Below are 25139 nucleotides of genomic sequence, written 5' to 3'. Positions count from 1 at the left end.
AAATGTAGAGATTGTTTTGGTAATAGTGTGTGAGGCCATGCGGATGCATGCTTTACAAACATAGCTGTAGGCCTATAATTTGTACAGCAATGTCCTAAATTTAAAATAGTAAGGAGTGCTTAAGCCACAACAATGTCATAACCCTTAAATAGCACAGGCTAATTGTGAGGTTAGAGGAGAGTCCCCCAAAACCAAAGTACCAATTGGGATACAGCATACATTCATTGATGAAGGAGTAATTGAATTAATGTTATTTACTATGTACAGTATGTGCGTGTTAACATATTTTTTTTTAGTACTGTGTTTACAGCAGACCCATCTTCAATGTAGTTTCTAAATGTATGTGGCCTTCACACATAACTCTGAACTTTTTATTATGTACAAATACAACAAACATTTGTGTATATTAATTTTTTGTTTTATCCCTTCATTACAGACACTGAACAGCAGCAGGAGGAGGTGGCAGCCCTCATGCGGGAAATAATGGTCACCCTGGTCTACCTGCAGCTCCTTTTTGGCCTTCTGGAGGCCCGCCTTTAATTTTTTATTTATCCCCCCCCCCTTTTTATTTTTGTATCCAATAAAAGTTTGATGACAGTTCGAAATTGCCTGTGTTTTTAATAATAAATATGTTAGAGGGCGTGTAAGGGTAGGTACATACAGATGTGTACTGTAAGTTATACTTGTAATTTGAGGTGAGGGGTAATGATTGATGTGTGAATGTGTGTGTTTTGGAGTAAAATAACACATAGTGAAAATGCATGAATGTTTAATGTTGTTCGATTAAAACATCACACATAACATCAGGGTAGGTATACATGTTACACATTTTGGAAAAAGTAATTACGTACATAATTTAATACATATACAGAAACACCAACATAACTTGATTTAAAAGTAACAGCAATATGGGGACACATAGATAGTGATTAAAATGCCACATTAGAACACAACAAATATACATGTAATGTGGGTTAAAATGTAGTTTTATTAGGTCTTTATTAAGGTAGACAATTGAGTTAATAGAAAACAATAATTGAATAACAAATAGATTAATTAATCAATTGTCAGATTAGTAGTTGAGAGGCAAGATTTGCAGGTCCATATATGTGAAGGGTATGCCAGCGTGCACGGACGTACGCTCACTCTCACGAGCGGTGACATAAGCTGAGTTTTCCATTGAAAACAATAGGGACCCGTCCGTGCAAACTGGCGTACGCTCAGATCTCCGCAAGAAGTCGGTGGGGAGACGGAGGAGAGACGGCCGTAGACGGCGCCGTACGCTCAGTCGTACGCCAGTTGTCGGAGTGTAAGGGCTGGGCCGGCCGCGTACGTTGCCGTACGCTCATTTGTACACCACTCCCCTTCTACGTTATTTCTGCCCGTACGTAAGCGGCTGATTTGTGGGTGGACTTAACCCTAACGGCCGCGTACGGCTAGCGTGCGGTAATTGTGAACGTACGCACGTTTGGCCGCTCCGATCAGAATAAGGCCCTATTATACTAACACTCTGATACCTCACTATTATACTATCACTCTGATACCTCACTATTATACTCACACTCTGATATCTCACTATTATACTCACACTCTGATACCTCACTATTATACTAACACTCTGTTACCTAACTATTATACTAACACTCTGTTACCTAACTATTATACTAACACTCTGATATATCACTATTATACTATCACTCTGATACCTCACTATTATACTCACACTCTGATATCTCACTATTATACTAACACTCTGATACCTCACTATTATACTATCACTCTGATACCTCACTATTATACTATCACTCTGATACCTCACTATTATACTCACACTCTGATATCTCACTATTATACTCACACTCTGATACCTCACTATTATACTAACACTCTGTTACCTAACTATTATACTAACACTCTGATATATCACTATTATACTATCACTCTGATACCTCACTATTATACTATCACTCTGATACCTCACTATTATACTCACACTCTGATATCTCACTATTATACTCACACTCTGATACCTCACTATTATACTAACACTCTGTTACCTAACTATTATAATATCACTCTGATACCTCACTATTATACTAACACTCTGATATCTCACTATTATACTCACACTCTGATATCTCACTCCTTTGTTTATTTTGACACACTCTGATACGCCACTTTATCTTTTTATTTTTGTGGTGCCCTGGTGTTGTCTGAATGGGGGCGGTTTGAGGGTGCCCTGGACCCCAGGGGTGAACCCCCACAATGTTAGGGACCTGCCCGGCGAGGTCACTTTGACGAGTGGTGGGCAGGCTCATACTATTGGCCAATACTATGCCAAGAACCTCATATATTATATATAAAAATGTAAATGGTGTATATGGTGCAGCTTCCACTCTGTTCCTATGTTGCATAGACTACTGGTGCTGTTCACCTGTCGGGTGCCCAGAAACTGCCTCTACGTATTGTCATACTGTGCTGTCCCTAGGCTTGGAATGCATGCCCCTAGGCCCCTATTAATATGGTTTATATATATTTTTTAAGCACACTATCTGGCACGTCTCTCAGATTGAGCAGAACACGCATACTGTAGGTGTAACTTTCCCAATTTCACAAAAATGCCTTTCCACTAATAAGGAAAGTATGTACAGTATATATTTTAAATCAATTCAGTGAAATACAAAAATACACTGTATGCGATATTCATAATAGAAGAAATATGAATTACAGTGGATAATGCATATGCAAATGAATGTCTTCCTGATTCCTGCAGAGAATTGCATTAGAATCCTGTGTTGTTTGCTCCACACTGCTGGCAGGATTAGTGTGCCCAGTGCCCCCCCTCCTGCTGGTCACATGACGGCTGGGTCAGCTGACGCATCTCATGAGATGACTGAAAGTGCTGGGTCACTGATGACAAGTGCAGAGGTAGCGGACACACACATATATACAGAACAAAGCTGCAAATACACCCTGTCACCATGGATCTGCCAATAGCATGGGCTCTGCTTTTTTGTGCTTTGGTCCAGCAAGGATCAGCACTGATCAGGTGAGAGATAACCACAGGCACAGAATCCTTATAGATTATAGATGTTTGTGTATAAGGACATTGTAACAACTCAGTATATTCTATATTATATGTATCAGGATTAGCAGCTGCAAACAGCTCAGGGTATGTGCTGTTGTTATTCTGATGAAAACAATATTCTCTTCTGCCTTTGCAGCTGTACTATGTGTGGGTCTGTGTAACAAAGTGTACAGATATATAGAGGGATTTGTTATAGTATATAGATACTTATTTGCATTATTTTAGCGGGATAATTAAACTATGTGCACGTTTATAGCTGACAACTGCCCCTAATTTGCTGGGACAGTCCCAGGCTATTTATCTTGCTACATACATACATACATACATACATACATACATACAAACATACATGCATGGAGAGACAACTGCGCTACACTGGGGAACTCAGGGGAAGGAGAAGATGTTGGGAGGTGTTTTGTATACTAGATGCAGTTCTCACTATTAATTCTTATTCCCTGGTATTTCCAACAAAATATTTGTTCAACGGTAACTTTAGGGGTAATTCAGACCATATCGCACAACGAGCAGCGATCGGTTAGACACTGCCCTTCCAGAGAGAAATCCTGCCTTGGAAATGTATGCATTCACTGCCCGAATAGATAAGTACAGCTGCAGATCTATTCACAGCCGTGGGAATATGTTCAAAACCATCCGTAAACTGTGTGAATTTGTGGCCGTGTGATCAGGTTTGAATTATGCATATGAGTAACATGTTTACACCAGAGCAGTATTACATCTCATATGAAAAAATCATTCTAGTCCCAAACATGTGTATGTATAAATGTGTGTGTGTGTGTGTGTAAAATTATGTGTATATGTATTCTAGAAAAATACTGTAGGTTCAGTAGGTTCAGGGGGGTGAAGGTATATATATATATATATATATATATATATATATATATATATATATATATATATATATATATATATATATATATATATATATATATATATATATATATATATATATATACAGGTTGAGTATCCCGTATCCAAAATGCTCGGGACCAGGAGAATTTTGGATAACGGATTATTCCGTATTTCGGAATATTTTAATATTTCAATGATGTATTTTGAAGTATCTTGCATTTATGCTGTATAAACACATAATATACACACAAATATATTTTATTACCACATAAAATACACACAAACATATTTTAATTGTTCAAAAAACAAGGTTTCAAAACGTGAAACAAAATGTGTGTACTATCTCAGCACTGAATTTGAATGCCAAGCAATCATTGTCTTGCACATATATAGTGCCAGTTACATATCATGTCCCCAGTGATGCTGTTACATATGTCCCCAGTGAGTTTTTAGCAAAAAAAAATTTTTTTTTTCACTTTCTGGAATGTCCGTATTTCGGAATAATTCGGATAACGGATATTCGGATACGGGATACTCGACCTGTATATATATATATATGTGTGTGTGTGTGTGTGCTGCAGTAAGTTCAGTGAACAATGCATTACACTCTGTTATTTACATACAGTATTTTAAACACTTCTGTTTATTGTCTTTACTTGTGGCAGTTTATTTTAAACATTAATTATTTTGAAAAACTGTTTTGCATCCCCTTTGCTGGGACATGATAGGGCTGCATTAGAGCATATAATTAAGCAAAAGATTAGAAAATATATTAACAGTTAAATACGTTAAAGTGCATTATGCTGTAATAAGCAAATAAATCTAATGGGTAATCCAAAAGCGTCCCAGTTTAAAGGGAAGGTAGGGTAAGCCTACCTCATAGGTACTCAGAATGTAGAGCCCCAATACAGTGTAAGTAAAGGTATACAACAAGCAGGGGGGTTCATCAATGTTCTGATGATATTCCATCAGCATGATTGCACATGCATTATATACATACATGTTGATATATTAAATACATATCATGCTGTCACAAACTGAATGTGTTTTTTAGATTGAAGTAAGTACAGTAATGGTGTGTACACTACACATGGGCCAATGTGTGCTGCACAGGATACTTCTACTGTACACACCTTAACATTCAAAATCTTAGCTGTACTTATATGGAGGGGGGGGGGGGGGGCAGTGGTACAGGAGCTCCTGCTTCGTTCCGACTGTTCTTACTAACAATAAAGTTGTCGGAAACTCTAAAAATAAATTAAAAAATTGCAGGAAATTATCTCCACTGCTGAATAAATGGCTACAGACTGAAAGGAAGGTCTTTAACTGGGATATCACTGAAGTACAGATGACAGTTTGCATTTTAACTTGTCTTATTTAACTCCAGCCAAATTAGGAGAACTAGGGGAATTACATGAAAATAGTTCATGTTAACACATACGTGTAAAACTATGAACCTGTAAAAGATATGTGTACAGTACAATGCCTATTGTAAACTGCGGTGTAGGCAGTAACTTAGCGCAAAATACCAAAATGTTAATTATCATTGCTTTATTTAATCTCTACACCATGTCCAAACTGTAGCACACCAGCTGTTGTGAAACTACACCTCCCAGCATGCTTTGTCATAGTTTTAGCATTCCCTAATAGCAAAACTGTGGCAATGCATGATGGGACTTGTAGTTTCACAACAGCTGGAGGGCCATAGTTTGGACATGCCTGCTCTACAGTATATGTAGCAGTAACTTTAGCATGCCACCTGGAAGGTTATACGGCGATTGTCGGATCAGCATGTAATGTGCCACAAGTCTAAGGAGACCGTTTTATTTTTAGCCGCAAGTGTCTCCAATTTCTCTAGTGACTGATCTTGGCTAATGCTTTTGGTTGGGAGGTTCTTATCATCCACCCACCAGATAACCATGCCACAGATTTTTCCTATGGTAACCTTCTCCTGGATACACCACTGCAAATATTCACACAGCGCTGCACATTGCATCACAGTGCAGAGGGGGAGAAGCTAGTAAGTAGGAATATGTAGTAACCAGGTGATATGTGAAGCATAACTGCCGAGGGGTATGGATCATTGGGGAGACAAGCATTAGGTCTACAAGCATTAGGTCGACATGCATTAAGGTCGACATGGCTGAAGTTCAACATGGATTAGGTCAACAGGGTCATTAGGTCGACAGGGTCGATGGTAGGGCATGAAATACCGCCTGTCGGCACACGTCGGCTCAAAAAAAACAGTGAAAAACCCCATGTCGACCTTATGACCTTGTCGACCGAATGACCCTGTCGACCTAACCCATGTCGGCCTTAATGCATGTCGACTTAGTGGTGTCAACCTAATGCTTGTAGACCTAATGCTTGGTGATCCAGTGACCGTATCCCCTATTCGAGGATGTCTGGTAGTGTCACAATTTTCGGGAGCTGTACAGTGAAGGGGGCATACTGGGGCTTCATGGCAAGAGTTGCAGTGCATGTGATCAGCATGGGTGTCTTCTAGTTCTCAAATACCGTGATACCGTTGTTACACCAGAATCCCAGGTCTGAACTGGAATTCGGAATACAGTTCCAATATAGGTCAGACCTAGGACATACACCTTTACAACGCAGCTTATTCCCAGGTTGGTACCTTTCACACTGTTTATGGGTGCAGTGGTGTCCTGTGGAGATTACATCTTCTCCAAGTGCCAGGAAATACAGTTCTCCATGTGTGTTAAACTGGTCCCAAGTCACTTGACCAGGATTATCTATTTACACTGCAGCGCACTTGGATCCTCCCCAGGTAAAACCCTGCTAGCTACACCCAGGAAGTACTCCCAGTGCACTAGACCCAGGTGCTTTTTTAGGGACCCCTTTTCACTGACAAGAATCTCGGGTGGTAGAATGTTCATATGCCAAAACGTGGGTTTTTCTTGTAAGTGGAAAGGGGGTATAACAGTATAGGCTTTAAGAATAGCACTATGAAATATTTTCCTACTACGTACTATTATAGTTTCTAGCACTTTATGTAATGCTTTTGTAACACTTTTTAACTTCTCGCTTTTGGTTCTTTCTTAATAACTCACTTAAGGCCCCCATACACTATGCGATTTTGGGACGATTTCATCCGATTTCGGCACTTTGTGCCGATAATCGGGTGTAATCGGCCAAAAATCGTAGGTGTGTGATATCTGATCCGATCCGATGCGCGGTCCCGTGCGCATCGGACCGGATCAGGGAGGTCGGACGGTCTGTACATACGATCACGTCCGACCTCCCTGTATGCATATGCCTGCCACCTGACAGGCATATGCATGCAGACACCAGGGGAGCAGTGGGGCGGGCAGCGGGTCCCTGAGCGCCGGCGAGTGACCTGGCCGGGCAGTGTACTTACACATAGCAGCAGCGGGGACGGGCAGCGCAGTGGCGGCTATTATATTTTTAAAATACTTGTCAAATGACCGGCCGCTCTCTGATTGGCTGAGAGCTCTCCGGCCAATCAGAGAGCGGCCGGTCATTTGACAAATATTTTAAAAATCTAATAGCCGCCACTACGCGTCCCGTCCCCGCTGCTGCTATGTGTAAGTACACTGCCCGGCCAGGTCAGCAGCGATCACCGCACCCGCCGCCCGCCCCCACCACCGCTGGCCGCCGCTGCCCGCCCCCACCACCGCCGCTGCTGCCCACCCCCACTACTCCTCACCGCCCTGCAGCTCCCCGTTTTTTTTTTTACATGGGATAAATCGCATGCGATTTATCCCATGTAAAAAATGGCACATCAAGTGCCAAATTGTATGTGAGCCTCCCGGGGAGCTGCCGGGCGGCTCGCAGGTAAATTGGGTCCGACTTGTCCCTAGGACAAGTCGGCCTAATGTATGGGGGCCTTAACACTTTAACTTCCCACTAGTGTGCCGCCTGCCCTGAGTTGACTGGTTTTCAACAACTTTTTGCAAGTTTTGCAACCTCAGTTCAAACTTTTTGTTAGGGACCCACCAGAGAGACGCTTGCTACACACTCAGCAGCTCCTGCAAAGCAGGGAGACGCCATGCTGAAAAGGCGCTGTCTCTCTCCCTGATCTGCTAAAGCTGCCTCAGCCCCCACTGTCACTGCCTCCTGCACACCGCCCGCAGTGCCTGTCTGACAGTGGGCGGCAGTATGGAGAGGCTGAGCAGCTCCCTGCACCACGCACACACTGTCCTCCTCCTGCGACCTGCCCCCTCTTCCTCACAGACACTTGCGCTGAGGCATGTAGTGCTGTCTGTGAATGCCTGGATGACATGTCATGTCCGGATCCGCCCCCCTTCCCATTGCTCCCTGCGCCTGACAGCTGTCAATCAAATGACAAACAAGCAGCAGTGCCGCCTCCCCTTCCTTCCCTCTTCTCAGTGTGCTGTGCCAGTGCCACTGCCAGTCCTCAACACTCCGCCCCCTCTATCTCCTCCCCTCTTCTTCCATCTCCTCCTTCTCTCCCCTCCTTTCCCCCTCAGTCACGAGTGCTGCACATACTTTTTTTCTGCTTTCGGATCGCAACGCACACACATTGCATGCATACCGTGCGATGCGATCTAGCCCATAACGTATGCGATTCTCGCAGCGTGTATGGGCACCTTTAGTGCCTGCAACATTTTGCGGACACAGCACTGAGATGGTGTATGCATACCTGTACATGCACCCGAGATCTTCCATAGGATCGCATGTTGCATACACTCCCACACTCGGGCTGCAGCTTGTTGCAATGGCAATGTGAAAGGGCGCAAAATGTATGGTTTGCAGGAGGGCGCCGGACACCCTAGTACCGGCCCTGGACGAGGTCATCTAGACGCTGGTTGGTGGGCTAGTATCTCTTGTCCAAAAAATATACCTTGTTCTTTATGTTAGATAACAGAGTTCATTGTCACATCAGCACTGTATCATTCTTTCTTTGTGAAACTACAAGTCCTAGCACCTGATAGCACCTTACTGTATGTGTCATTAGGGTGTGCAGTCCAAGATCCCCTTCCCCCATTTAAGAATATCCATGCTTGAGCACAGGTGACTTAATTATTTTGATCTACTATCTGTGCTCAAGCATGGATATAACTAAAACCTAAACTATTATATGTGCCTTGAGCATACCTCCCAACTTCTGTGTAGGGGAAATAGAGCGCCCGAAAAGGGTGGCGGGGCGTATGCAAATGAGGGCGCGGCTTATGCGTCTATTCTATTAGATTGGGGGGTCTCCCAACTGCCACCCCCACAGCGGGACAATGCCTGCCGCAGATGGGACAGCGGGACAGGACCCGAAAATCGGGACTGTCCCGCTGTAATCGTGACAGTTGGGAGGTATGCTTGAGGACTGAGGTTGGGAAACTTCAACAGATTATGGGGGTTATTCTGGTTCACTCCTTCTGGCACATTCCTTCTCAAATGGACAAAACCATGTGCACTGCAGGTGGGGCAGATGTAACGTGCAGAGAGAATTAGATTTGGGTGGGGATTTACTTCAAAGTGAGATCTATATTGCAGTGTAAAAATAAGGCAGTCAGTATTTTCCCTGCACAGAAACAAAATAACTCACCCAAATCTAACTCTCTCTGCACATTTTACATCTGCCCCCCTGCAGTGCACATGGTTTTGTCCATTTAAGAAGGAATTTGCCAGAAGGAGTGAACCAGAATAACCCATATGCATATCCGGCCTGGGACTGATGAGCGAGATAAGAGAGCTGGGAGAACAGGGGGTAGAGGGCCCTGCTCCCAGGAGCTTGCAGTCTAGTCTACAGTCTAAAATAAACCAGATCATTTTTTTGTTCACTGCACTCCTGAAATATCCAAAGCTTTTCAGAGAATGGATGTAGATGGTAGTGTTACACTACTGCTGTGACGTTATGTAGCAGTATGAAAGCTCCTGCAGGTTGTGATCATTGCTTTGTTCTGCCTCTCCCCAGAATACCACTAACAAAGTTCCCCTCCATCCGTCGCACGTTTTCTGAAACATCTGGGGATGTGCGAAACCTGATTGCACCGGAAGGCTACAAAAAGTATTACAGTGGATTCCCACCAAATGGAGGACCCACACCAGAGATCCTGAAAAATTATCTAGATGTAAGTAACAGAGGTAGAGTATGGTGATATAGACATGAGTCTGTGTAAAGTAAGTACACACCTATACAATCGTCAGACCATTTTCCTGATATTGAGTGTATGGCCGTTGATTGTATAGGTGTGTATGCAGTGCCAATGCAGGACCCCTAGACGATAAACAGCTTCTAATACTCCTGCTATGGTCGGGTGTGGGGGGTCATGTGACCACCCGATCCCCATAAAGGAGCTGCTACTGCCCCCAAAAGGGGGTCACAACTGGATACATACGGCTCAAATGTTTTTGAATGTTTAACCCCATCAGCTGGGGATCAAATGTACAGAGCTTAAGGTTATGGCTGATTCTTGTGATACAGTGTAGTAGACACAGAATACATGTTGAACGTATTTCTGCTTGTGTATTTGTCTCTACTGCAATTGCAGATCTAGATTTACCATGTCACCTATCCCCGCTACCTTTAGGCGCAGTACTATGGAGAGATTGGCATCGGAACCCCTCCACAGACATTCACTGTAGTGTTTGACACAGGATCTTCTAACCTCTGGGTACCATCAATACACTGCTCCCTGCTGGACATTGCCTGCAGTGAGTACTCTGTCATGTCAGTGCATGTACAAGAATTGTCAATGCTACTTGTAAATATTCCCATTGGATGAATGGTGGAGGCTTCGGCTTTGTGGGTAGGGGCGTGGACTAAGCTAATTAGCTTAGTGGTGTGGACTTGCTGCATAAACTACAGGGGGCTACCGGAGATGTGGGCAGCCTCCATAGACCAGTGCAGTGCCCGCTCATACACTGTGACAATGCAACACTTGGCTCCTGTCACTGAGGAGAAGTGTGCACTTTGGTGTAACCCCTCGGCGGGTGACACGTGTGTGCGTCCTCACCTTCCTATTGACACCACTGGAACGTGGAAGCTAACCTTTAACATCTAAGAAGATCTCTCATTTATGCCACTTGTCCTAAACACATGTGCATGCATATGATAGGGTTACGTTTTGTTGGGAGCCAATTAACCTGCCAGTATATTTTTGGGGCATGGGAGGACATCAGAGTACCCCTATGCAAATACGGGATAGGACCGTGGTGGGAATCGAACCTATGACCTCAGTGCTGTGAGGCAGTAATGCTAACCACTACACCATCCGTGCTGCCACAGAGACAGCATTGGGTTCTGACTGTGGATCAATTGACAATGGGCCGGATTCAGACCGGCTCGCTAGGCAGCGTATATTTGCGAACGGAGGGCAGGGGTGGCTCATTAGCATATGGGAACGCCCAGCATTTCATGGGGGTTCCCATGAGAACACTGGGCGTTCTCATGCTAATGAGTCCGCGACGGACATGCGGGGGGCGGGCAGCTGACATCACCACTTCCCCCCGAGCGTACACGCATATGTAAGGTTGCTCAAAGCAACTTTACATATGCGTGCACCTTCCACGTCATTCGATGGTTGGCGACCATCGAATGATGTGGGAGGTTCCCGCTGACATGCGAATGGATATTAATGTAAAACATCCATTCGCAGCCATTGCGAATGTATGCGCCTTGCAAATGGTGGGCTGGTGTACCACCATTTGCAAGGTGGGATCTGGTTCACTCACAACGAATGAAAGTGTTGAGGTTGCCCATAGCAACCAATAAATTTTAGCTATTATTTGCCTAGCACAGACAAAAGCTGATTGGTTGGTATGGGCAGCGTCTCCTCTTTATCTTTCCCAAAGGTTTGACCAATCTCCCCCTTAGTGACAATACATTTTAATGATCTTTCAGTAAACTGATTGCAGGTTGGAGAGTCCATTTTTGGGTTCTAGGTTTGTAAAGTGTTAAACATTTGCTAAAAGCGCTGAGTGTCCTCTCTTGTTGCAGTGATTCACCACAAGTACGATTCTTCCAAATCATCCACCTATGTGAAGAACGGCACAGCCTTCTCTATACAGTACGGCAGTGGGAGCCTGTCTGGGTACCTCAGCAAGGACACTGTGACGGTAAGTTCTGTAGGGGAAGATGTATTATGCCTTAATAGAGATCATTGTGAGGGTGATAAACAGTGATAAAACCCAGCCAATTAGCTACTAACTGGCATTTTTGAAACACATCTGTAGCATGGTAGTTAGGGGCTGATTGGCTGGGTGTTTATCTCTCTTTATCACACTTGCGTTTATCTCTTTTTAAGGCATAATACATCTGCCCCATAATATCTTCTGTATGGCCCATGGTCGCGCCTATGAATGCCACTTTGTAGCATGGTGTCACGATGAGCCACAATAATTCAGGCACCCAATATAAAAGTATAAAATAAATGAGGAAATATTCTTCTGTTAGTTATATATAAATCAGTCGTCTTCAGTACTTCGTTGGACGTCATTATTCTTGAACGGTGTCCGCAAATAAACTTCACAAAAGGCACCGCTTAACCTCTGAAGTGCCTGGTGACCTTTTCATGACTAAGTAAATAGAAATCATACGTGCTGATGGCGCCAAGACACACAAAGCTTCAAAAGATCAACAACAGATGTCAAATACTGTAAGAGCAATCTGTATTTATTACTGTGCTAACCACAAATGAGAAAACTGGATGATAACTTAAGCAAGACACCCCATTTCCTCTCCCCAGCTATAGGGAGCAAAGGCGCCAACATGGTAGTGACACAGCATAAAGGGGGAGAGGTCGCTCATCTGGCTCATGGTCCGAGCAGCATGAGAGGGTGTGCGGGCTCGTATCCCGCCCCCCCTTTTCACACTTGGGGAGCAGGGCAGCCAGTAGCCTGGTTGGGGGATGGCGCGGCTGTTGCAAGCGCTTCACTATGTAGCAATAATGATGCAAATGTTTGTGTTTGCATGGCAAGGCGGGACCCGGCATGCGTGGCAGACTTCCTGTGCTGGGCGACCACCCACAGCCTACTGCAGTGGAATGTAGTTTTGCGGCTCCACGCAAAACCACAAATCATACTGAACCAGGCCCTATGAGTCTTTAGAAGTTTTGTAAATGCGCCGTTGCAAACAAACCACATTTATCTACAGTATATGAAGATGGGCATGATGCCCGATTGCTTGCGGCACTGAATCAGACCCTGTGTGTGGCATGGAGACATAAGTTGGCAGAAGTGCGTAATGTGATAAACAGTCCACTTATAGGTTATATAAAGTCCATGATATCAAATGTCAAGGAGCAACGTTCTATCTGGGGGCTTCCTCAACTCATCATCCTCATGTTGGACCACCCGTTATTGCCAGGGCCGGCGCCACCATTTGCCTAGGGCACCGGCCACTGGAGGGCGGTAGTGAGCTGGAAAGCTCTACCACTGCAGGAGCAGCGGAGCAGGAGAGCCGGAGGAAGGAGCAGGTGTTCGGTGAGTGAACACCCCCCTCCCCCCCAGCAGTTGAGCGCCAGGGCACCCCTCCCGCCTGGGGCGCTCCGGCGCCTAGCACCAGCCCTGGTTATAGCTATAGTTTTTTCTCTTAAAACCTTAACGTCATGTGATGTCAGCCGTTCACCCCAGGCACACTGCGTCATGGCCGCATTTGCTAAATTTTGCTCATGAAATGCTGGGCGTTCCCATTACTGAGCACCGCCCCCACCCCCTCCCCCTCTGCGAGCACCATGCCGACAGTGCAGGTCGGCGAAGGTGCTCATACAGAAGCCCTGCACATGGGCATAACCGATTATGTGCAGGGCCCAAACATCGGTCCCCCATGCGAACATATGAGGGGATGAACACATTAGAATCAGGGCCCGTACAAGTAACATGCTTGTAAAGTGTTCTAATTGGGTTGGTGTAGAGAGAAGATGGACTGTGTGTAACCAGATAGAACATAAGTCTAACATTGCCATGACTCTGCCTTGCTCTCCCATAATCCTCTCCTCAGATTGGTAACCTGGCTGTGAAAGGGCAGATCTTTGGGGAGGCTATCAAGCAGCCTGGTGTCACCTTTATAGCAGCTAAGTTTGATGGCATCTTGGGAATGGCGTACCCTCGTATCTCTGTGGATGGAGTCCCCCCTGTTTTTGACAGCATCATGCAGCAGGAGTTGTTAGAGAAGAATATATTCTCCTTCTACCTGAACAGGTGAGAAATGTGCCCGCAGCTGCCCTATTGCCGACTGCAAATTGAATGGAGGTCTGTGAATGACGTTGGCTTCCCTAAGCACAGGGGTCAAAGGAAGACATTAAATTGATAGAAAGGTACTGAGGGTCACCGGAAATAATGCCTATTAATTAGCAGGGCTATTTTTGTGCAGGCTCCAGCAGGAACTGTGGCCCTTATTCTAGGTTACTCTTTCTGACAAAATATTTCTTAGATGGACAAAACCATGTGCACTGCAAGTGAGACAGGTGTTACTTGTGCAGAGATAATTAGATTTGGGTGGGGTTTTACACCTGCCTCACCTGCAGTGCACATGGTTTTGTCCATCTAAGAAATATTTTGTCAGAAAGAGTGAACTAGAATAAGGGCCACAGTTCCTGCTGGAGCCTGCACAAAAATAGCCCTGCCTATTAGCAAAAAAAGGGAAAATAACTATCAAATCATAGTATCCGCATGTAGGTAGGAAGAACTGCGTAGGAGACAGACACAGCTTCACCAAACACCATGCGTTACAAGCTGAATTTGCCTTTCATCAGGACCATTCATGCTCTTCCAAAGTAGTCACAGTACTTCTGTATAAAGGCCGTGTTACATGTCTGTGTGGCGTAGTCACAGTACTTCTGTATAAAGGCCGTGTTACATGTCTGTATGGCGTAGTCACAGTACTTCTGTATAAAGGCCATGTTACATGTCTGTATGGCGTAGTCACAGTACTTCTGTATAAAGGCCATGTTACATGTCTGTATGGTGTAGTCACAGTACTTCTGTATAAAGGCCGTGTTACATGTCTGTATGGCGTAGTCACAGTACTTCTGTATAAAGGCCGTGTTACATGTCTGTATGGCGTAGTCACAGTACTTCTGTATAAAGGCCGTGTTACATGTCTGTATGGCGTAGTCACAGTACTTCTGTATAAAGGCCGTGTTACATGTCTGTATGGCGTAGTCACAGTACTTCTGTATAAAGGCTGTGTTACATGTCTGTATGGCGTAGTCACAGTACTTCTGTATAAAGGCCGCGTTACATGTCTGTATGGTGTAGTCACAGTACTTCTGTATAAAGGCAGTGTTACATGTCTGTATGGCGTAGTCACAGTACTTCTGTATAAAGGCCGTGTTACATGTCTGTATGGCGTAGTCACAGTACTTCTGTATAAAGGCAGTGTTACATGTCTGTATGGCGTAGTCACAGTACTTCTGTATAAAGGCCGTGTTACATGTCTGTATGGCGTAGTCACAGTACTTCTGTATAAAGGCCGTGTTACATGTCTGTATGGTGTAGTCACAGTACTTCTGTATAAAGGCCGTGTTACATGTCTGTATGGCGTAGTCACAGTACTTCTGTATAAAGGCCGTGTTACAAGTCTGTATGGCGTAGTCACAGTACTTCTGTATAAAGGCCGTGTTACAGGTCTGTATGGCGTAGTCACAGTACTTCTGTATAAAGGCCGTGTTACATGTCTGTATGGCGTAGTCACAGTACTTCTGTATAAAGGCCGTGTTACATGTCTGTATGGCGTAGTCACAGTACTTCTGTATAAAGGCCGTGTTACATGTCTGTATGGCGTAGTCACAGTACTTCTGTATAAAGGCCGTGTTACGTCTCTGTATGGCGTAGTCACAGTACTTCTGTATAAAGGCCGTGTTACGTGTCTGTATGGCGTAGTCACAGTACTTCTGTATAAAGGCCGTGTTACGTGTCTGTATTGCGTAGTCACAGTATTTCTGTATAAAGGCTGTGTTACATGTCTGTATGGCGTAGTCACAGTACTTCTGTATAAAGGCTGTGTTACAAGTCTGTATGGCGTAGTCACAGTACTTCTGTATAAAGGCCGTGTTACATGTCTGTATGGCGTAGTCACAGTATTTCTGTATAAAGGCCGTGTTACATGTCTGTATGGCGTAGTCACAGTACTTCTGTATAAAGGCCGTGTTACAAGTCTGTATGGTGTAGTCACAGTACTTCTGTATAAAGGCCGTGTTACATGTCTGTATTGCGTAGTCACAGTACTTCTGTATAAAGGCCTTGTTACATGTCTGTATGGCGTAGTCACAGTACTTCTGTATAAAGGCCTTGTTACATGTCTGTATGGCGTAGTCACAGTACTTCTGTATAAAGGCCGTGTTACGTGTCTGTATGGCGTAGTCACAGTACTTCTGTATAAAGGCCGTGTTACGTGTCTGTATGGCGTAGTCACAGTACTTCTGTATAAAGGCCGTGTTACGTGTCTGTATGGCGTAGTCACAGTACTTCTGTATAAAGGCCGTGTTACAAGTCTGTATGGTGTAGTCACAGTACTTCTGTATAAAGGCCGTGTTACATGTCTGTATGGCGTAGTCACAGTACTTCTGTATAAAGGCCGTGTTACATGTCTGTATGGCGTAGTCACAGTACTTCTGTATAAAGGCCGTGTTACAAGTCTGTATGGCGTAGTCACAGTACTTCTGTATAAAGGCCGTGTTACATGTCTGTATGGCGTAGTCACAGTACTTCTGTATAAAGGCCGTGTTACATGTCTGTATGGCGTAGTCACAGTACTTCTGTATAAAGGCCGTGTTACAAGTCTGTATGGCGTAGTCACAGTACTTCTGTATAAAGGCCGTGTTACATGTCTGTATGGCGTAGTCACAGTACTTCTGTATAAAGGCCGTGTTACATGTCTGTATGGCGTAGTCACAGTACTTCTGTATAAAGGCCGTGTTACATGTCTGTATGGCGTAGTCACAGTACTTCTGTATAAAGGCCGTGTTACATGTCTGTATGGCGTAGTCACAGTACTTCTGTATAAAGGTCGTGTTACATGTCTGTATGGCGTAGTCACAGTACTTCTGTATAAAGGCCGTGTTACATGTCTGTATGGCGTAGTCACAGTACTTCTGTATAAAGGCCGTGTTACATGTCTGTATGGCGTAGTCACAGTACTTCTGTATAAAGGCCGTGTTACATGTCTGTATGGCGTAGTCACAGTACTTCTGTATAAAGGCAGTGTTACATGTCTGTATGGCGTAGTCACAGTACTTCTGTATAAAGGCCGTGTTACATGTCTGTATGGCGTAGTCACAGTACTTCTGTATAAAGACCGTGTTACATGTCTGTATGGCGTAGTCACAGTACTTCTGTATAAAGGCCGTGTTACATGTCTGTATGGTGTAGTCACAGTACTTCTGTATAAAGGCTGTGTTACATGTCTGTATGGCGTAGTCACAGTACTTCTGTATAAAGGCCGTGTTACATGTCTGTATGGCGTAGTCACAGTACTTCTGTATAAAGGCCGTGTTACATGTCTGTATGGTGTAGTCACAGTACTTCTGTATAAAGGCTGTGTTACATGTCTGTATGGCGTAGTCACAGTACTTCTGTATAAAGGCCGTGTTACATGTCTGTATGGCGTAGTCACAGTACTTCTGTATAAAGGCCGTGTTACATGTCTGTATGGCGTAGTCACAGTACTTCTGTATAAAGGCCGTGTTACATGTCTGTATGGCGTAGTCACAGTACTTCTGTATAAAGGCCGTGTTACATGTCTGTATGGCGTAGTCACAGTACTTCTGTATAAAGGCCGTGTTACATGTCTGTATGGCGTAGTCACAGTACTTCTGTATAAAGGCCGTGTTACATGTCTGTATGGTGTAGTCACAGTACTTCTGTATAAAGGCCGTGTTACATGTCTGTATGGTGTAGTCACTTTGATTCAGGATCTATAGCTCTTCATCCACTATATGCAGTGGCGTAACTATAGTCACGCAGACCCCGCGACAGCGGGGGTGCGCTGAGTAGGTGAGGGCACAGGGGGTCTGCGGGGTTATTGCTGCGCAGCACTGCCAGTGGGACCTGTTTACCTCCCATCCCGCCCGGGACCTGGAGATCTATTTTTCTGAGCCATCCCGGCGCTGCTAGGGGCCTCTTCTGCTCTGCCTTAATGAAAAATGACCTTCACAAAATGTCCGCCCCCTTACAGCAGACACTTTATGGTCTGCTATTAGGGGCAGCCATTTTTATGAAGGTCATTTTTTCATTAGGAGAATCGCCGGGACCGCAGTCATGTAGATCTGCGGGTCCCGGCCACAGCCCGGGAGCGGGGCCAGGTGGAGGGGTAAGGCAGGGCTGGGGGGGCTGCCTGCTGGTCGAAATTCCAAGGGGAGAGACATTTGGGGGAGGTCATGGATAGTGGCGACAAAAATGCAGGTGCTTCATGGTAGGTTTCGGGTTGTTTATCTACCTTCATATAATTGTATTTATTTCTCTAGGAACCCAGAATCACAGCCCGGTGGTGAGCTTTTACTGGGGGGAACCGATCCCAAATATTACACAGGGGACTTCAACTATGTCAATATCACCCGCAAAGCATACTGGGAAGTCCGCATGGACCAGTAAGTAGTGCGGAGAGGAGGCAATTCTATATACTCCGCTGCTTTTCTTCTTGTGTATATTAATGTATTTTTACATTTCCTGTAAGATATTTTTTTTTTTGAGTTAGGGTGTAAGATCTTACCTCCATCTCTTGAAGCTGTCCCCCCATTAAAATCTAGATGAGTTCTCATTATAGTAGAGGGATTGTCTTCTGAAACGGAATCAAGACCTCTAACCCTTTGGGAATATGTGGAATGATTGGAAATCTATTATTTTCCAGCCTGAAACTCAGGCAACATCACAAAGAATGGATTAAACACGCTTTCAGAAATTATCAGAACCACTGCGATAATGTCAGATAAACAACCGTCCGAGTATTTAAAACAGATGGTGGTGACAAGCATTCATTTTTTTTAATTTATGAATTCCTTTTATTTTAAAACAGGGTTGCCTACCCTCCCGGAATGACCTCCCCTGTTCCCGGCTATCTCACACCTGAACGTGCTGTTTAAATAACCAGATTGGCCGATCTCCGATGAGGGGACGGGGCTAAAGTGGCAGAATCGTGGCATTTTAGCCCCGCCCCCTCGGTGGTGATCAGCAAATTGGGTCATTTTCCATCATAGGGGCGGCGTTTAATCACCTCACGCTCAAGGCCCCCCCCCCCCCCCCCCCCCCCGAACGCCTGCTGAGAGGAGATTTAAAAAGTCAGCAACCCTGTTTTAAAACTTTATTGTTTATTTCTTTGTAACAAAAGTGTCAGTGTGGTAAGACTTCCAGAATAGAAGGGCGAATACTCATTGTAGCCACTTTATATAAAATATGATATAGAGAATTCCTGCACCGATTCCGGTCTGCGATTACAGGCAGGGAACATACATGCGTGATCTCCAACACTTCTTATTCTTTACAGGCCCATGACTAGTCCGTTGGTTCCCAAACCTTTTTGGATAACAGGACCCCTGAGTATCAGAATTTTTTTTTTATGGCATCCATAGGCCATAAACCTGAAAAAAACATGAAGTTAAATAAATGATGTTTCTATGATCCTATAATCCTATTCTATGATCCTTAGGGTCAGTTATGCAGTAATAGACAGGATTCACGGTACTTATGTAGTATCTGGGCGTCCGATTTAGAAATCGGGTCGGATCGGGCACATCGCATCGCATCGCATGCGACCATCGGATGCGATGCGATGCGATGACCCGATTTTTCCATAGGAATCAATGTTAAAATGGACTGAGTCCATTTTAACATGGAATTCAATGGGAAAAAGGGGTCCTTTTCATACCCCTACTATCCAAGTGGGCATGGAGTTGGATATAAACCTGTGGCGAGCGTAGCTCGCCACGAGCCCGAAGCGTGGCGAGCGGATTGGACGGTATTCTGTGTCCGCTCGCCACGCTTCGGGCTCAGTGGCTCGCTACGCTCGCCACAGGTTTATATCCAACTCCATGCCCACTTGGATAGTAGGGGCATGAAAAGGACCCCTTTTTCCCATTGAATTCCATGTTAAAATGGACTCAGTCCATTTTAACATTGATTCCTATGGAAAAATCGGGTCATCGCATCGCATCCGATGGTCGCATGCGATGCGATGCGATATCGCATCGCATCTGATTGTATGCCTTAACTTAAGGCATACAATCAAAAAATCGGGCGCCCAGATACTACATAAGTACCGGATTCACTTGTCCACAATGTGCCTATTACATTGGTAATAAATATATTTGAATTGGTCATGGATCACCAATCCAGGGCACTCCTGCAAGTCCTTTAAGGCACCACTCAGTTTGGGAACCAATGCTCTAATCTTTTAAAGTCAGTCTTGCTGTTCTACCTCCCCCTGCAGCATGGGCGTGGGAGACCAACTCACACTGTGTAAAGGCGGCTGTGCAGTCATCGTAGATACCGGAACCTCACTGATCACCGGCCCACTGGAAGAAGTGACTGCGTTGCAGAAAGCTATTGGAGCCATCCCACTAACTCAAGGAGAGGTGAGATTATTATATAGCCTAGACAGCAGAAGCTTATTTCACAATAATTTCACAATTTCTGCAACGGACCATTCATTATGATAGAATGTCACCTTACGCCCCAAGCTTTTCTCCGTTTGCCTGAATTCCTACAGGTAATTTATATTTTGGACCTGTCTATCCACAACTATAATAATCCCGACAGCCGGTGCTCCGATAGGGGGGATCCCCACTGGTGGGCTATTCTCCCTTGTGGGGGTCCACGACCCCCATAGAGGGAGAATAGAACCAGTGGCGAGTGAAGCGAGCCACTGAGCCCACAGCGTGGCATCCTCAGCTAACCCACAAGTGGCTTCTTTGCGCTCGCCCCCCTGTCGGAGCACCGTCTGACCATCGGGATCCCCCCTGTCGGTCCGCCATACCACACCCCGCTTCAGTGGCTGTGCAGCAGCTGTACGACGTATGCATCCGAGGATGCAGAATCTGACCTGCGGGAGCGTCTGACACCCACAGCTTACTCAGACTGTCCGGTGACATCACACTGCTGGGGCCAGTAAAGCTGTATTCGAGGACACAGCCACTGGTTTTGACAAGCCCCCGTTCTTTGGAATGCTACTAGCCCCTGCTCCTAAATGGCAGCAACATGTCAGTCCCAGATTAGCAGAAATTTGCATTAATAGTGAATGAACATATATCTCTGGGCCAAATGTAATAGAGTCCGAGTTTGGTGGCCCTGCGGAATGCGAAACTTGAACATTTTTTTAAAGGGGCAATCATTTACAAGTCGAAACCATGCCTTATACATGATTGCCCCTTAAAAATAAAAACGTCAGAGTTCGGACAGCTGCCACACGGCCACCAAACTCTGACTCTAGTACAAGCATGTCCAAACTGTGGCCCTCCAGCTGTTGTGAAACTACACATCCCAGCATGCCTTGCCATAGTTTTAGCATTCCCTAATAGCAAAACTGCAGCAAGGCATGATGGGACATGAAGTTTCACAACAGCTGAAGGGCCATAGTTTGGACATGCCTGCTCTAGTACATTTGGCCCCATATTTATAAAGAATAACAACATTATCATAGGCAGGGTACTCGGTCGGCAAACATTGTAACAACCTCTAACATGTCTGTAGCTATTTTATGTCTTCTTATGGTGTTTTTGTTTTGTTTTGCAGTACATGGTACCATGCGAGAAAGTCCCCTCATTGCCCGTCATCACCTTGACGCTTGGAGGACGAGCGTATACCTTGACTGGGGAGCAGTACATACTGAAGGTAAGGAAGTGAGCCTGGAATATTTAGCATTATAACTGGGTGTCTGATATCTGAATGGGGGTAGGAACAGTGATGATTGCTGCATGATTGGAAAATATGTGCAACAGAGGCAGATGCTGCATAAAAACATTCTCTGGTCGTGGTCTGAAGGAGTCTTGGCCTAAAACAAAAGTTGACCTACTGTATATGACAGGGCTACTACAGACTTGGCTTTGGACCTCTTGGTATTCAAAATAGCTTTTAACATGGAACTTAAGGTCCGTACACACTGGGCAATTTTGCCCAGCGTGTATGGACAGCGATGATCGCTATCATCGCTGGGGGGAAAGCCGATCAGTGCATACACACCGAGCCGCTTTCCCCCTGCCCGGTGCTGTCAGCGGGGGAGAATGGCTTTGCATAGCGCAGCACTATGCAAAGCTGTCCACAAAGCCGCTCATCTGCTGGTAATACCAGCACATGAGTGGCTTCCCAGCGATGATTCGGGAGCGCGCAGCACCGCTCATCGCCGGGCCGTACACACTGGGATTCTTTGAGCTGAAAGCCGCTCAATACACCAAGTTTGAGCTGCTTTCAGCTCAAAATTGCCTAGTGTGTATGGGCCTTAACCCTTGCAGGTGGTTATGGCAATCATCTCAAGTCCTCTTGATGTATGCAAATGTGACAGGATCAGAGGTGTAAGTTCAACCAAGTAGCCCTGAGGCAAGTTAGAGATTGGTGCCCTCCTTTAAAAAATCAAAAGCAATTTTGGTGTGTGTGTGTGTGTGTGTGTATGCATACCTCCCAACTTCTGTCCATATGAAATTGGGACACTCGCGCGGCGAAGCCCGAAAAGGGGGCGGGGCATATGCAAATGAGGGTGCGGCTTATGCTAATTAGCCGCGACCTCATTTTCATACGAGAATAGACGCTGTGCGCATGCGCACAGCGTCTATTCTACTAGATTGGGGGTCTCCCAACTGCCACCCCCCCGCAGCGGGACAATGCCTGCCGCGGGTGGGACAGCGGGACAGGACCCGAAAATCGGGACTGTCCCTCTAAAATCGTGACAGTTGGGAGGTATGTGTATGTATGTGTGTGTGTGTGTGTGTGTGTTATATACACACACGTATAAACACACAAGACTAACATAATTTATAGATAACACTCTCAGCTTGTCTACTAGGACCAGAACCTGCAGTGAATTGGCAGGGCTCCAGTTCCGCTGTGTGACCACAGCCGCTGCGTCAGAGTCAGCATACAGTTTCAGTGTTTACCGGATGGTCTCATGTCACAGTCCAGCTGCAGCGGTGGGGGTGCAGCACTGCAACTGACATTGTGCCTGGGATAAAGCCAATTATTTAAGCAATAGAAGCAGAAGTGCCGCAGAGCTCTGTTGGAAGAGCAGTGGTCACACTTTGATCCCGCTGTAAACCATAACTGTGCCGCTGTACATGCTGGTGCCCCTTCAGAGCTTGGAACCCGGAGGCTCAAGTATATTTTATATATGTTGGCACTTTGGGGGTGAAGTTGTCATCATTTTTCTTGTTATTGTTGCCAAGAGTAGAGCATGCACTGTACCACAGACTGCAAGTTAATTTCTGTCATTTACCCACAGGTGACACAGGGAAGCCAAAAAATCTGTGTAAGTGGCTTCATGGGTCTTGACATCCCTCCTCCGGCCGGACCTCTCTGGATATTGGGCGACGTCTTCATCGGACAATATTATACCGTCTTTGACCGGGCTAACGATCGCGTGGGATTTGCCAAAGCCAAGTGATGAGACATTCATGTACAATCACTGTCTGATCTTCCCAGGAACTTGATGCAACTATATCCCTTGCAAATTAACATGTAATCAGTGAGCACTGTGCCAGTGGCATCAACCATATAATGCCATCGGTACCAAATGGTCATCTTTCTTATTCTCCAGTCTTAGCTGCTAGGCGCTGAACAGTGGAAGCCGTTCAATGCCTGTGATTAGTTATTTATTTTATCGCATGGTAACGTAAATAATGATTGATAAATGACGACAATATGCTGCAATCTCGAGTGTGGCCGCGGAGTAGAACAGTTTGAAGTACCGTGGGTCATGTTTGTTCTTCAGGTACTTGTTCTGCTTAGGTTTACATTCCAATGTGAGTCTAGCAGTATCCAGGTCCAACCACTAAATGACAGATGAGCACTGAGGAATAGATTGCAGCACTTTCCAAGGCGCGACAGACGTGTATGAGCTGAGCTGCGATCACAGTAGGGTTATTTAAGGACGTCAGGTATAAGGTCGATATTATTAAGTTCAACATACATTGTGTCGACCACTAAAGGTCAACATGCCTTAGGTTGACAGGGTCAAAAGCTCAACACAAGCATTACAGTAGGTCGACATTGGGAAGGTCAACAGTCAGAAGGTGGCCTTTTGACTGTTAACCTTCTCAATGTCGACCTAATGCTTGTGTTGACCTTTTAACACTGTCGACCTTAGGCATGTTGACCTTTTTCATGTGTCAAGCTTCAGTGGTCGACCCAATGTATGTCAACCTTAATTTGGTCGACCCGGGCCTGGGACCTCATGTAACCCATGTACAGATCGGTCTATATGTGGCCAGTTTGTTTGCTATTATACAATTATACAGAATAATGTACATTATTAGTTTTAAGCTGTTTTCAATATTGGACGATACAGAATCTCGAACATCCTGACTATTGGCGTAAACCCCAAACTACTCTGACAAGTATGAGAGACAAGTAGGTTTTGTTCTGCGGTAAACAATGATGTTATTTTCCTGAGCTGTATGTTCCCATCCACCTTATAACATGACTTATTTCCCCTGACACGCAGCGTTTCAAGGACTGTCACACAACTATACAATAATGCTCCTTTGTATCTACCACAGAACACTGCTAAATAGGCCAGGACCTAGGATTGTATATTTCATGTGACCTCAGCCTTTTATTTATATAGGTATATAGAGCAGGTAAGCTCACGTGGGACTGAATCAAGTACAGATGGCAATGATCGGGTATATGGTTATTGTTTTGTGATTTTAGGGACACAGGAGTCACTACCAGCCAGGGGCGTAGCTAAGGGTTCATGGGCCCTGGTGCGAATGGTCAGCTTGGGACCCCCCTACATACAACAAAATTAAAATCTCTGTCTGTTTATATTTTAATACTCTATTTGTAATCTCCCATATGTATTTCGCTTCAAAATATGGCTGATTCCTCATACCTGTAAATCAATTCTGTCTCCATACCCCTATACCCACCACACACACTACTCCCCCTGTCCACTCACATACGCCCCATATCCTTACATAACCTATTTCCCATGTGTTCCCAAATACACCCATACCCTCTACCCCCAACATACCCTACTCACCCTAATCTCCTACAAACACTCCATATACCACTACCCCAAACACATCCTGCACTTCAGCTCTCG

General features: G+C 45.0%; 1 protein-coding gene across 1 annotated transcript; it reads left to right on the top strand.

Moving 5' to 3' along the window:
• Positions 1–2867: 2867 nt before the first annotated feature.
• Positions 2868–24062, top strand: LOC146046371 (cathepsin D-like). The gene is made up of 9 exons (XM_083165631.1): positions 2868–3049; positions 9870–10026; positions 10486–10609; positions 11895–12013; positions 13896–14095; positions 18361–18483; positions 20319–20463; positions 21620–21718; positions 23316–24062. Exons 1-9 carry the CDS (start codon positions 2982–2984, stop codon positions 23475–23477), a joined length of 1197 nt encoding a protein of 398 aa, XP_083021757.1. The 5' UTR covers positions 2868–2981; the 3' UTR covers positions 23478–24062.
• Positions 24063–25139: the final 1077 nt, after the last annotated feature.

The sequence above is a fragment of the Crinia signifera genome, chromosome 11, assembly GCF_055691185.1.
Source record: "Crinia signifera chromosome 11, ASM5569118v1, whole genome shotgun sequence".
Lineage (NCBI taxonomy): Eukaryota > Metazoa > Chordata > Amphibia > Anura > Myobatrachidae > Crinia > Crinia signifera.
This window is presented reverse-complemented; position numbering and strand designations above follow the sequence as displayed.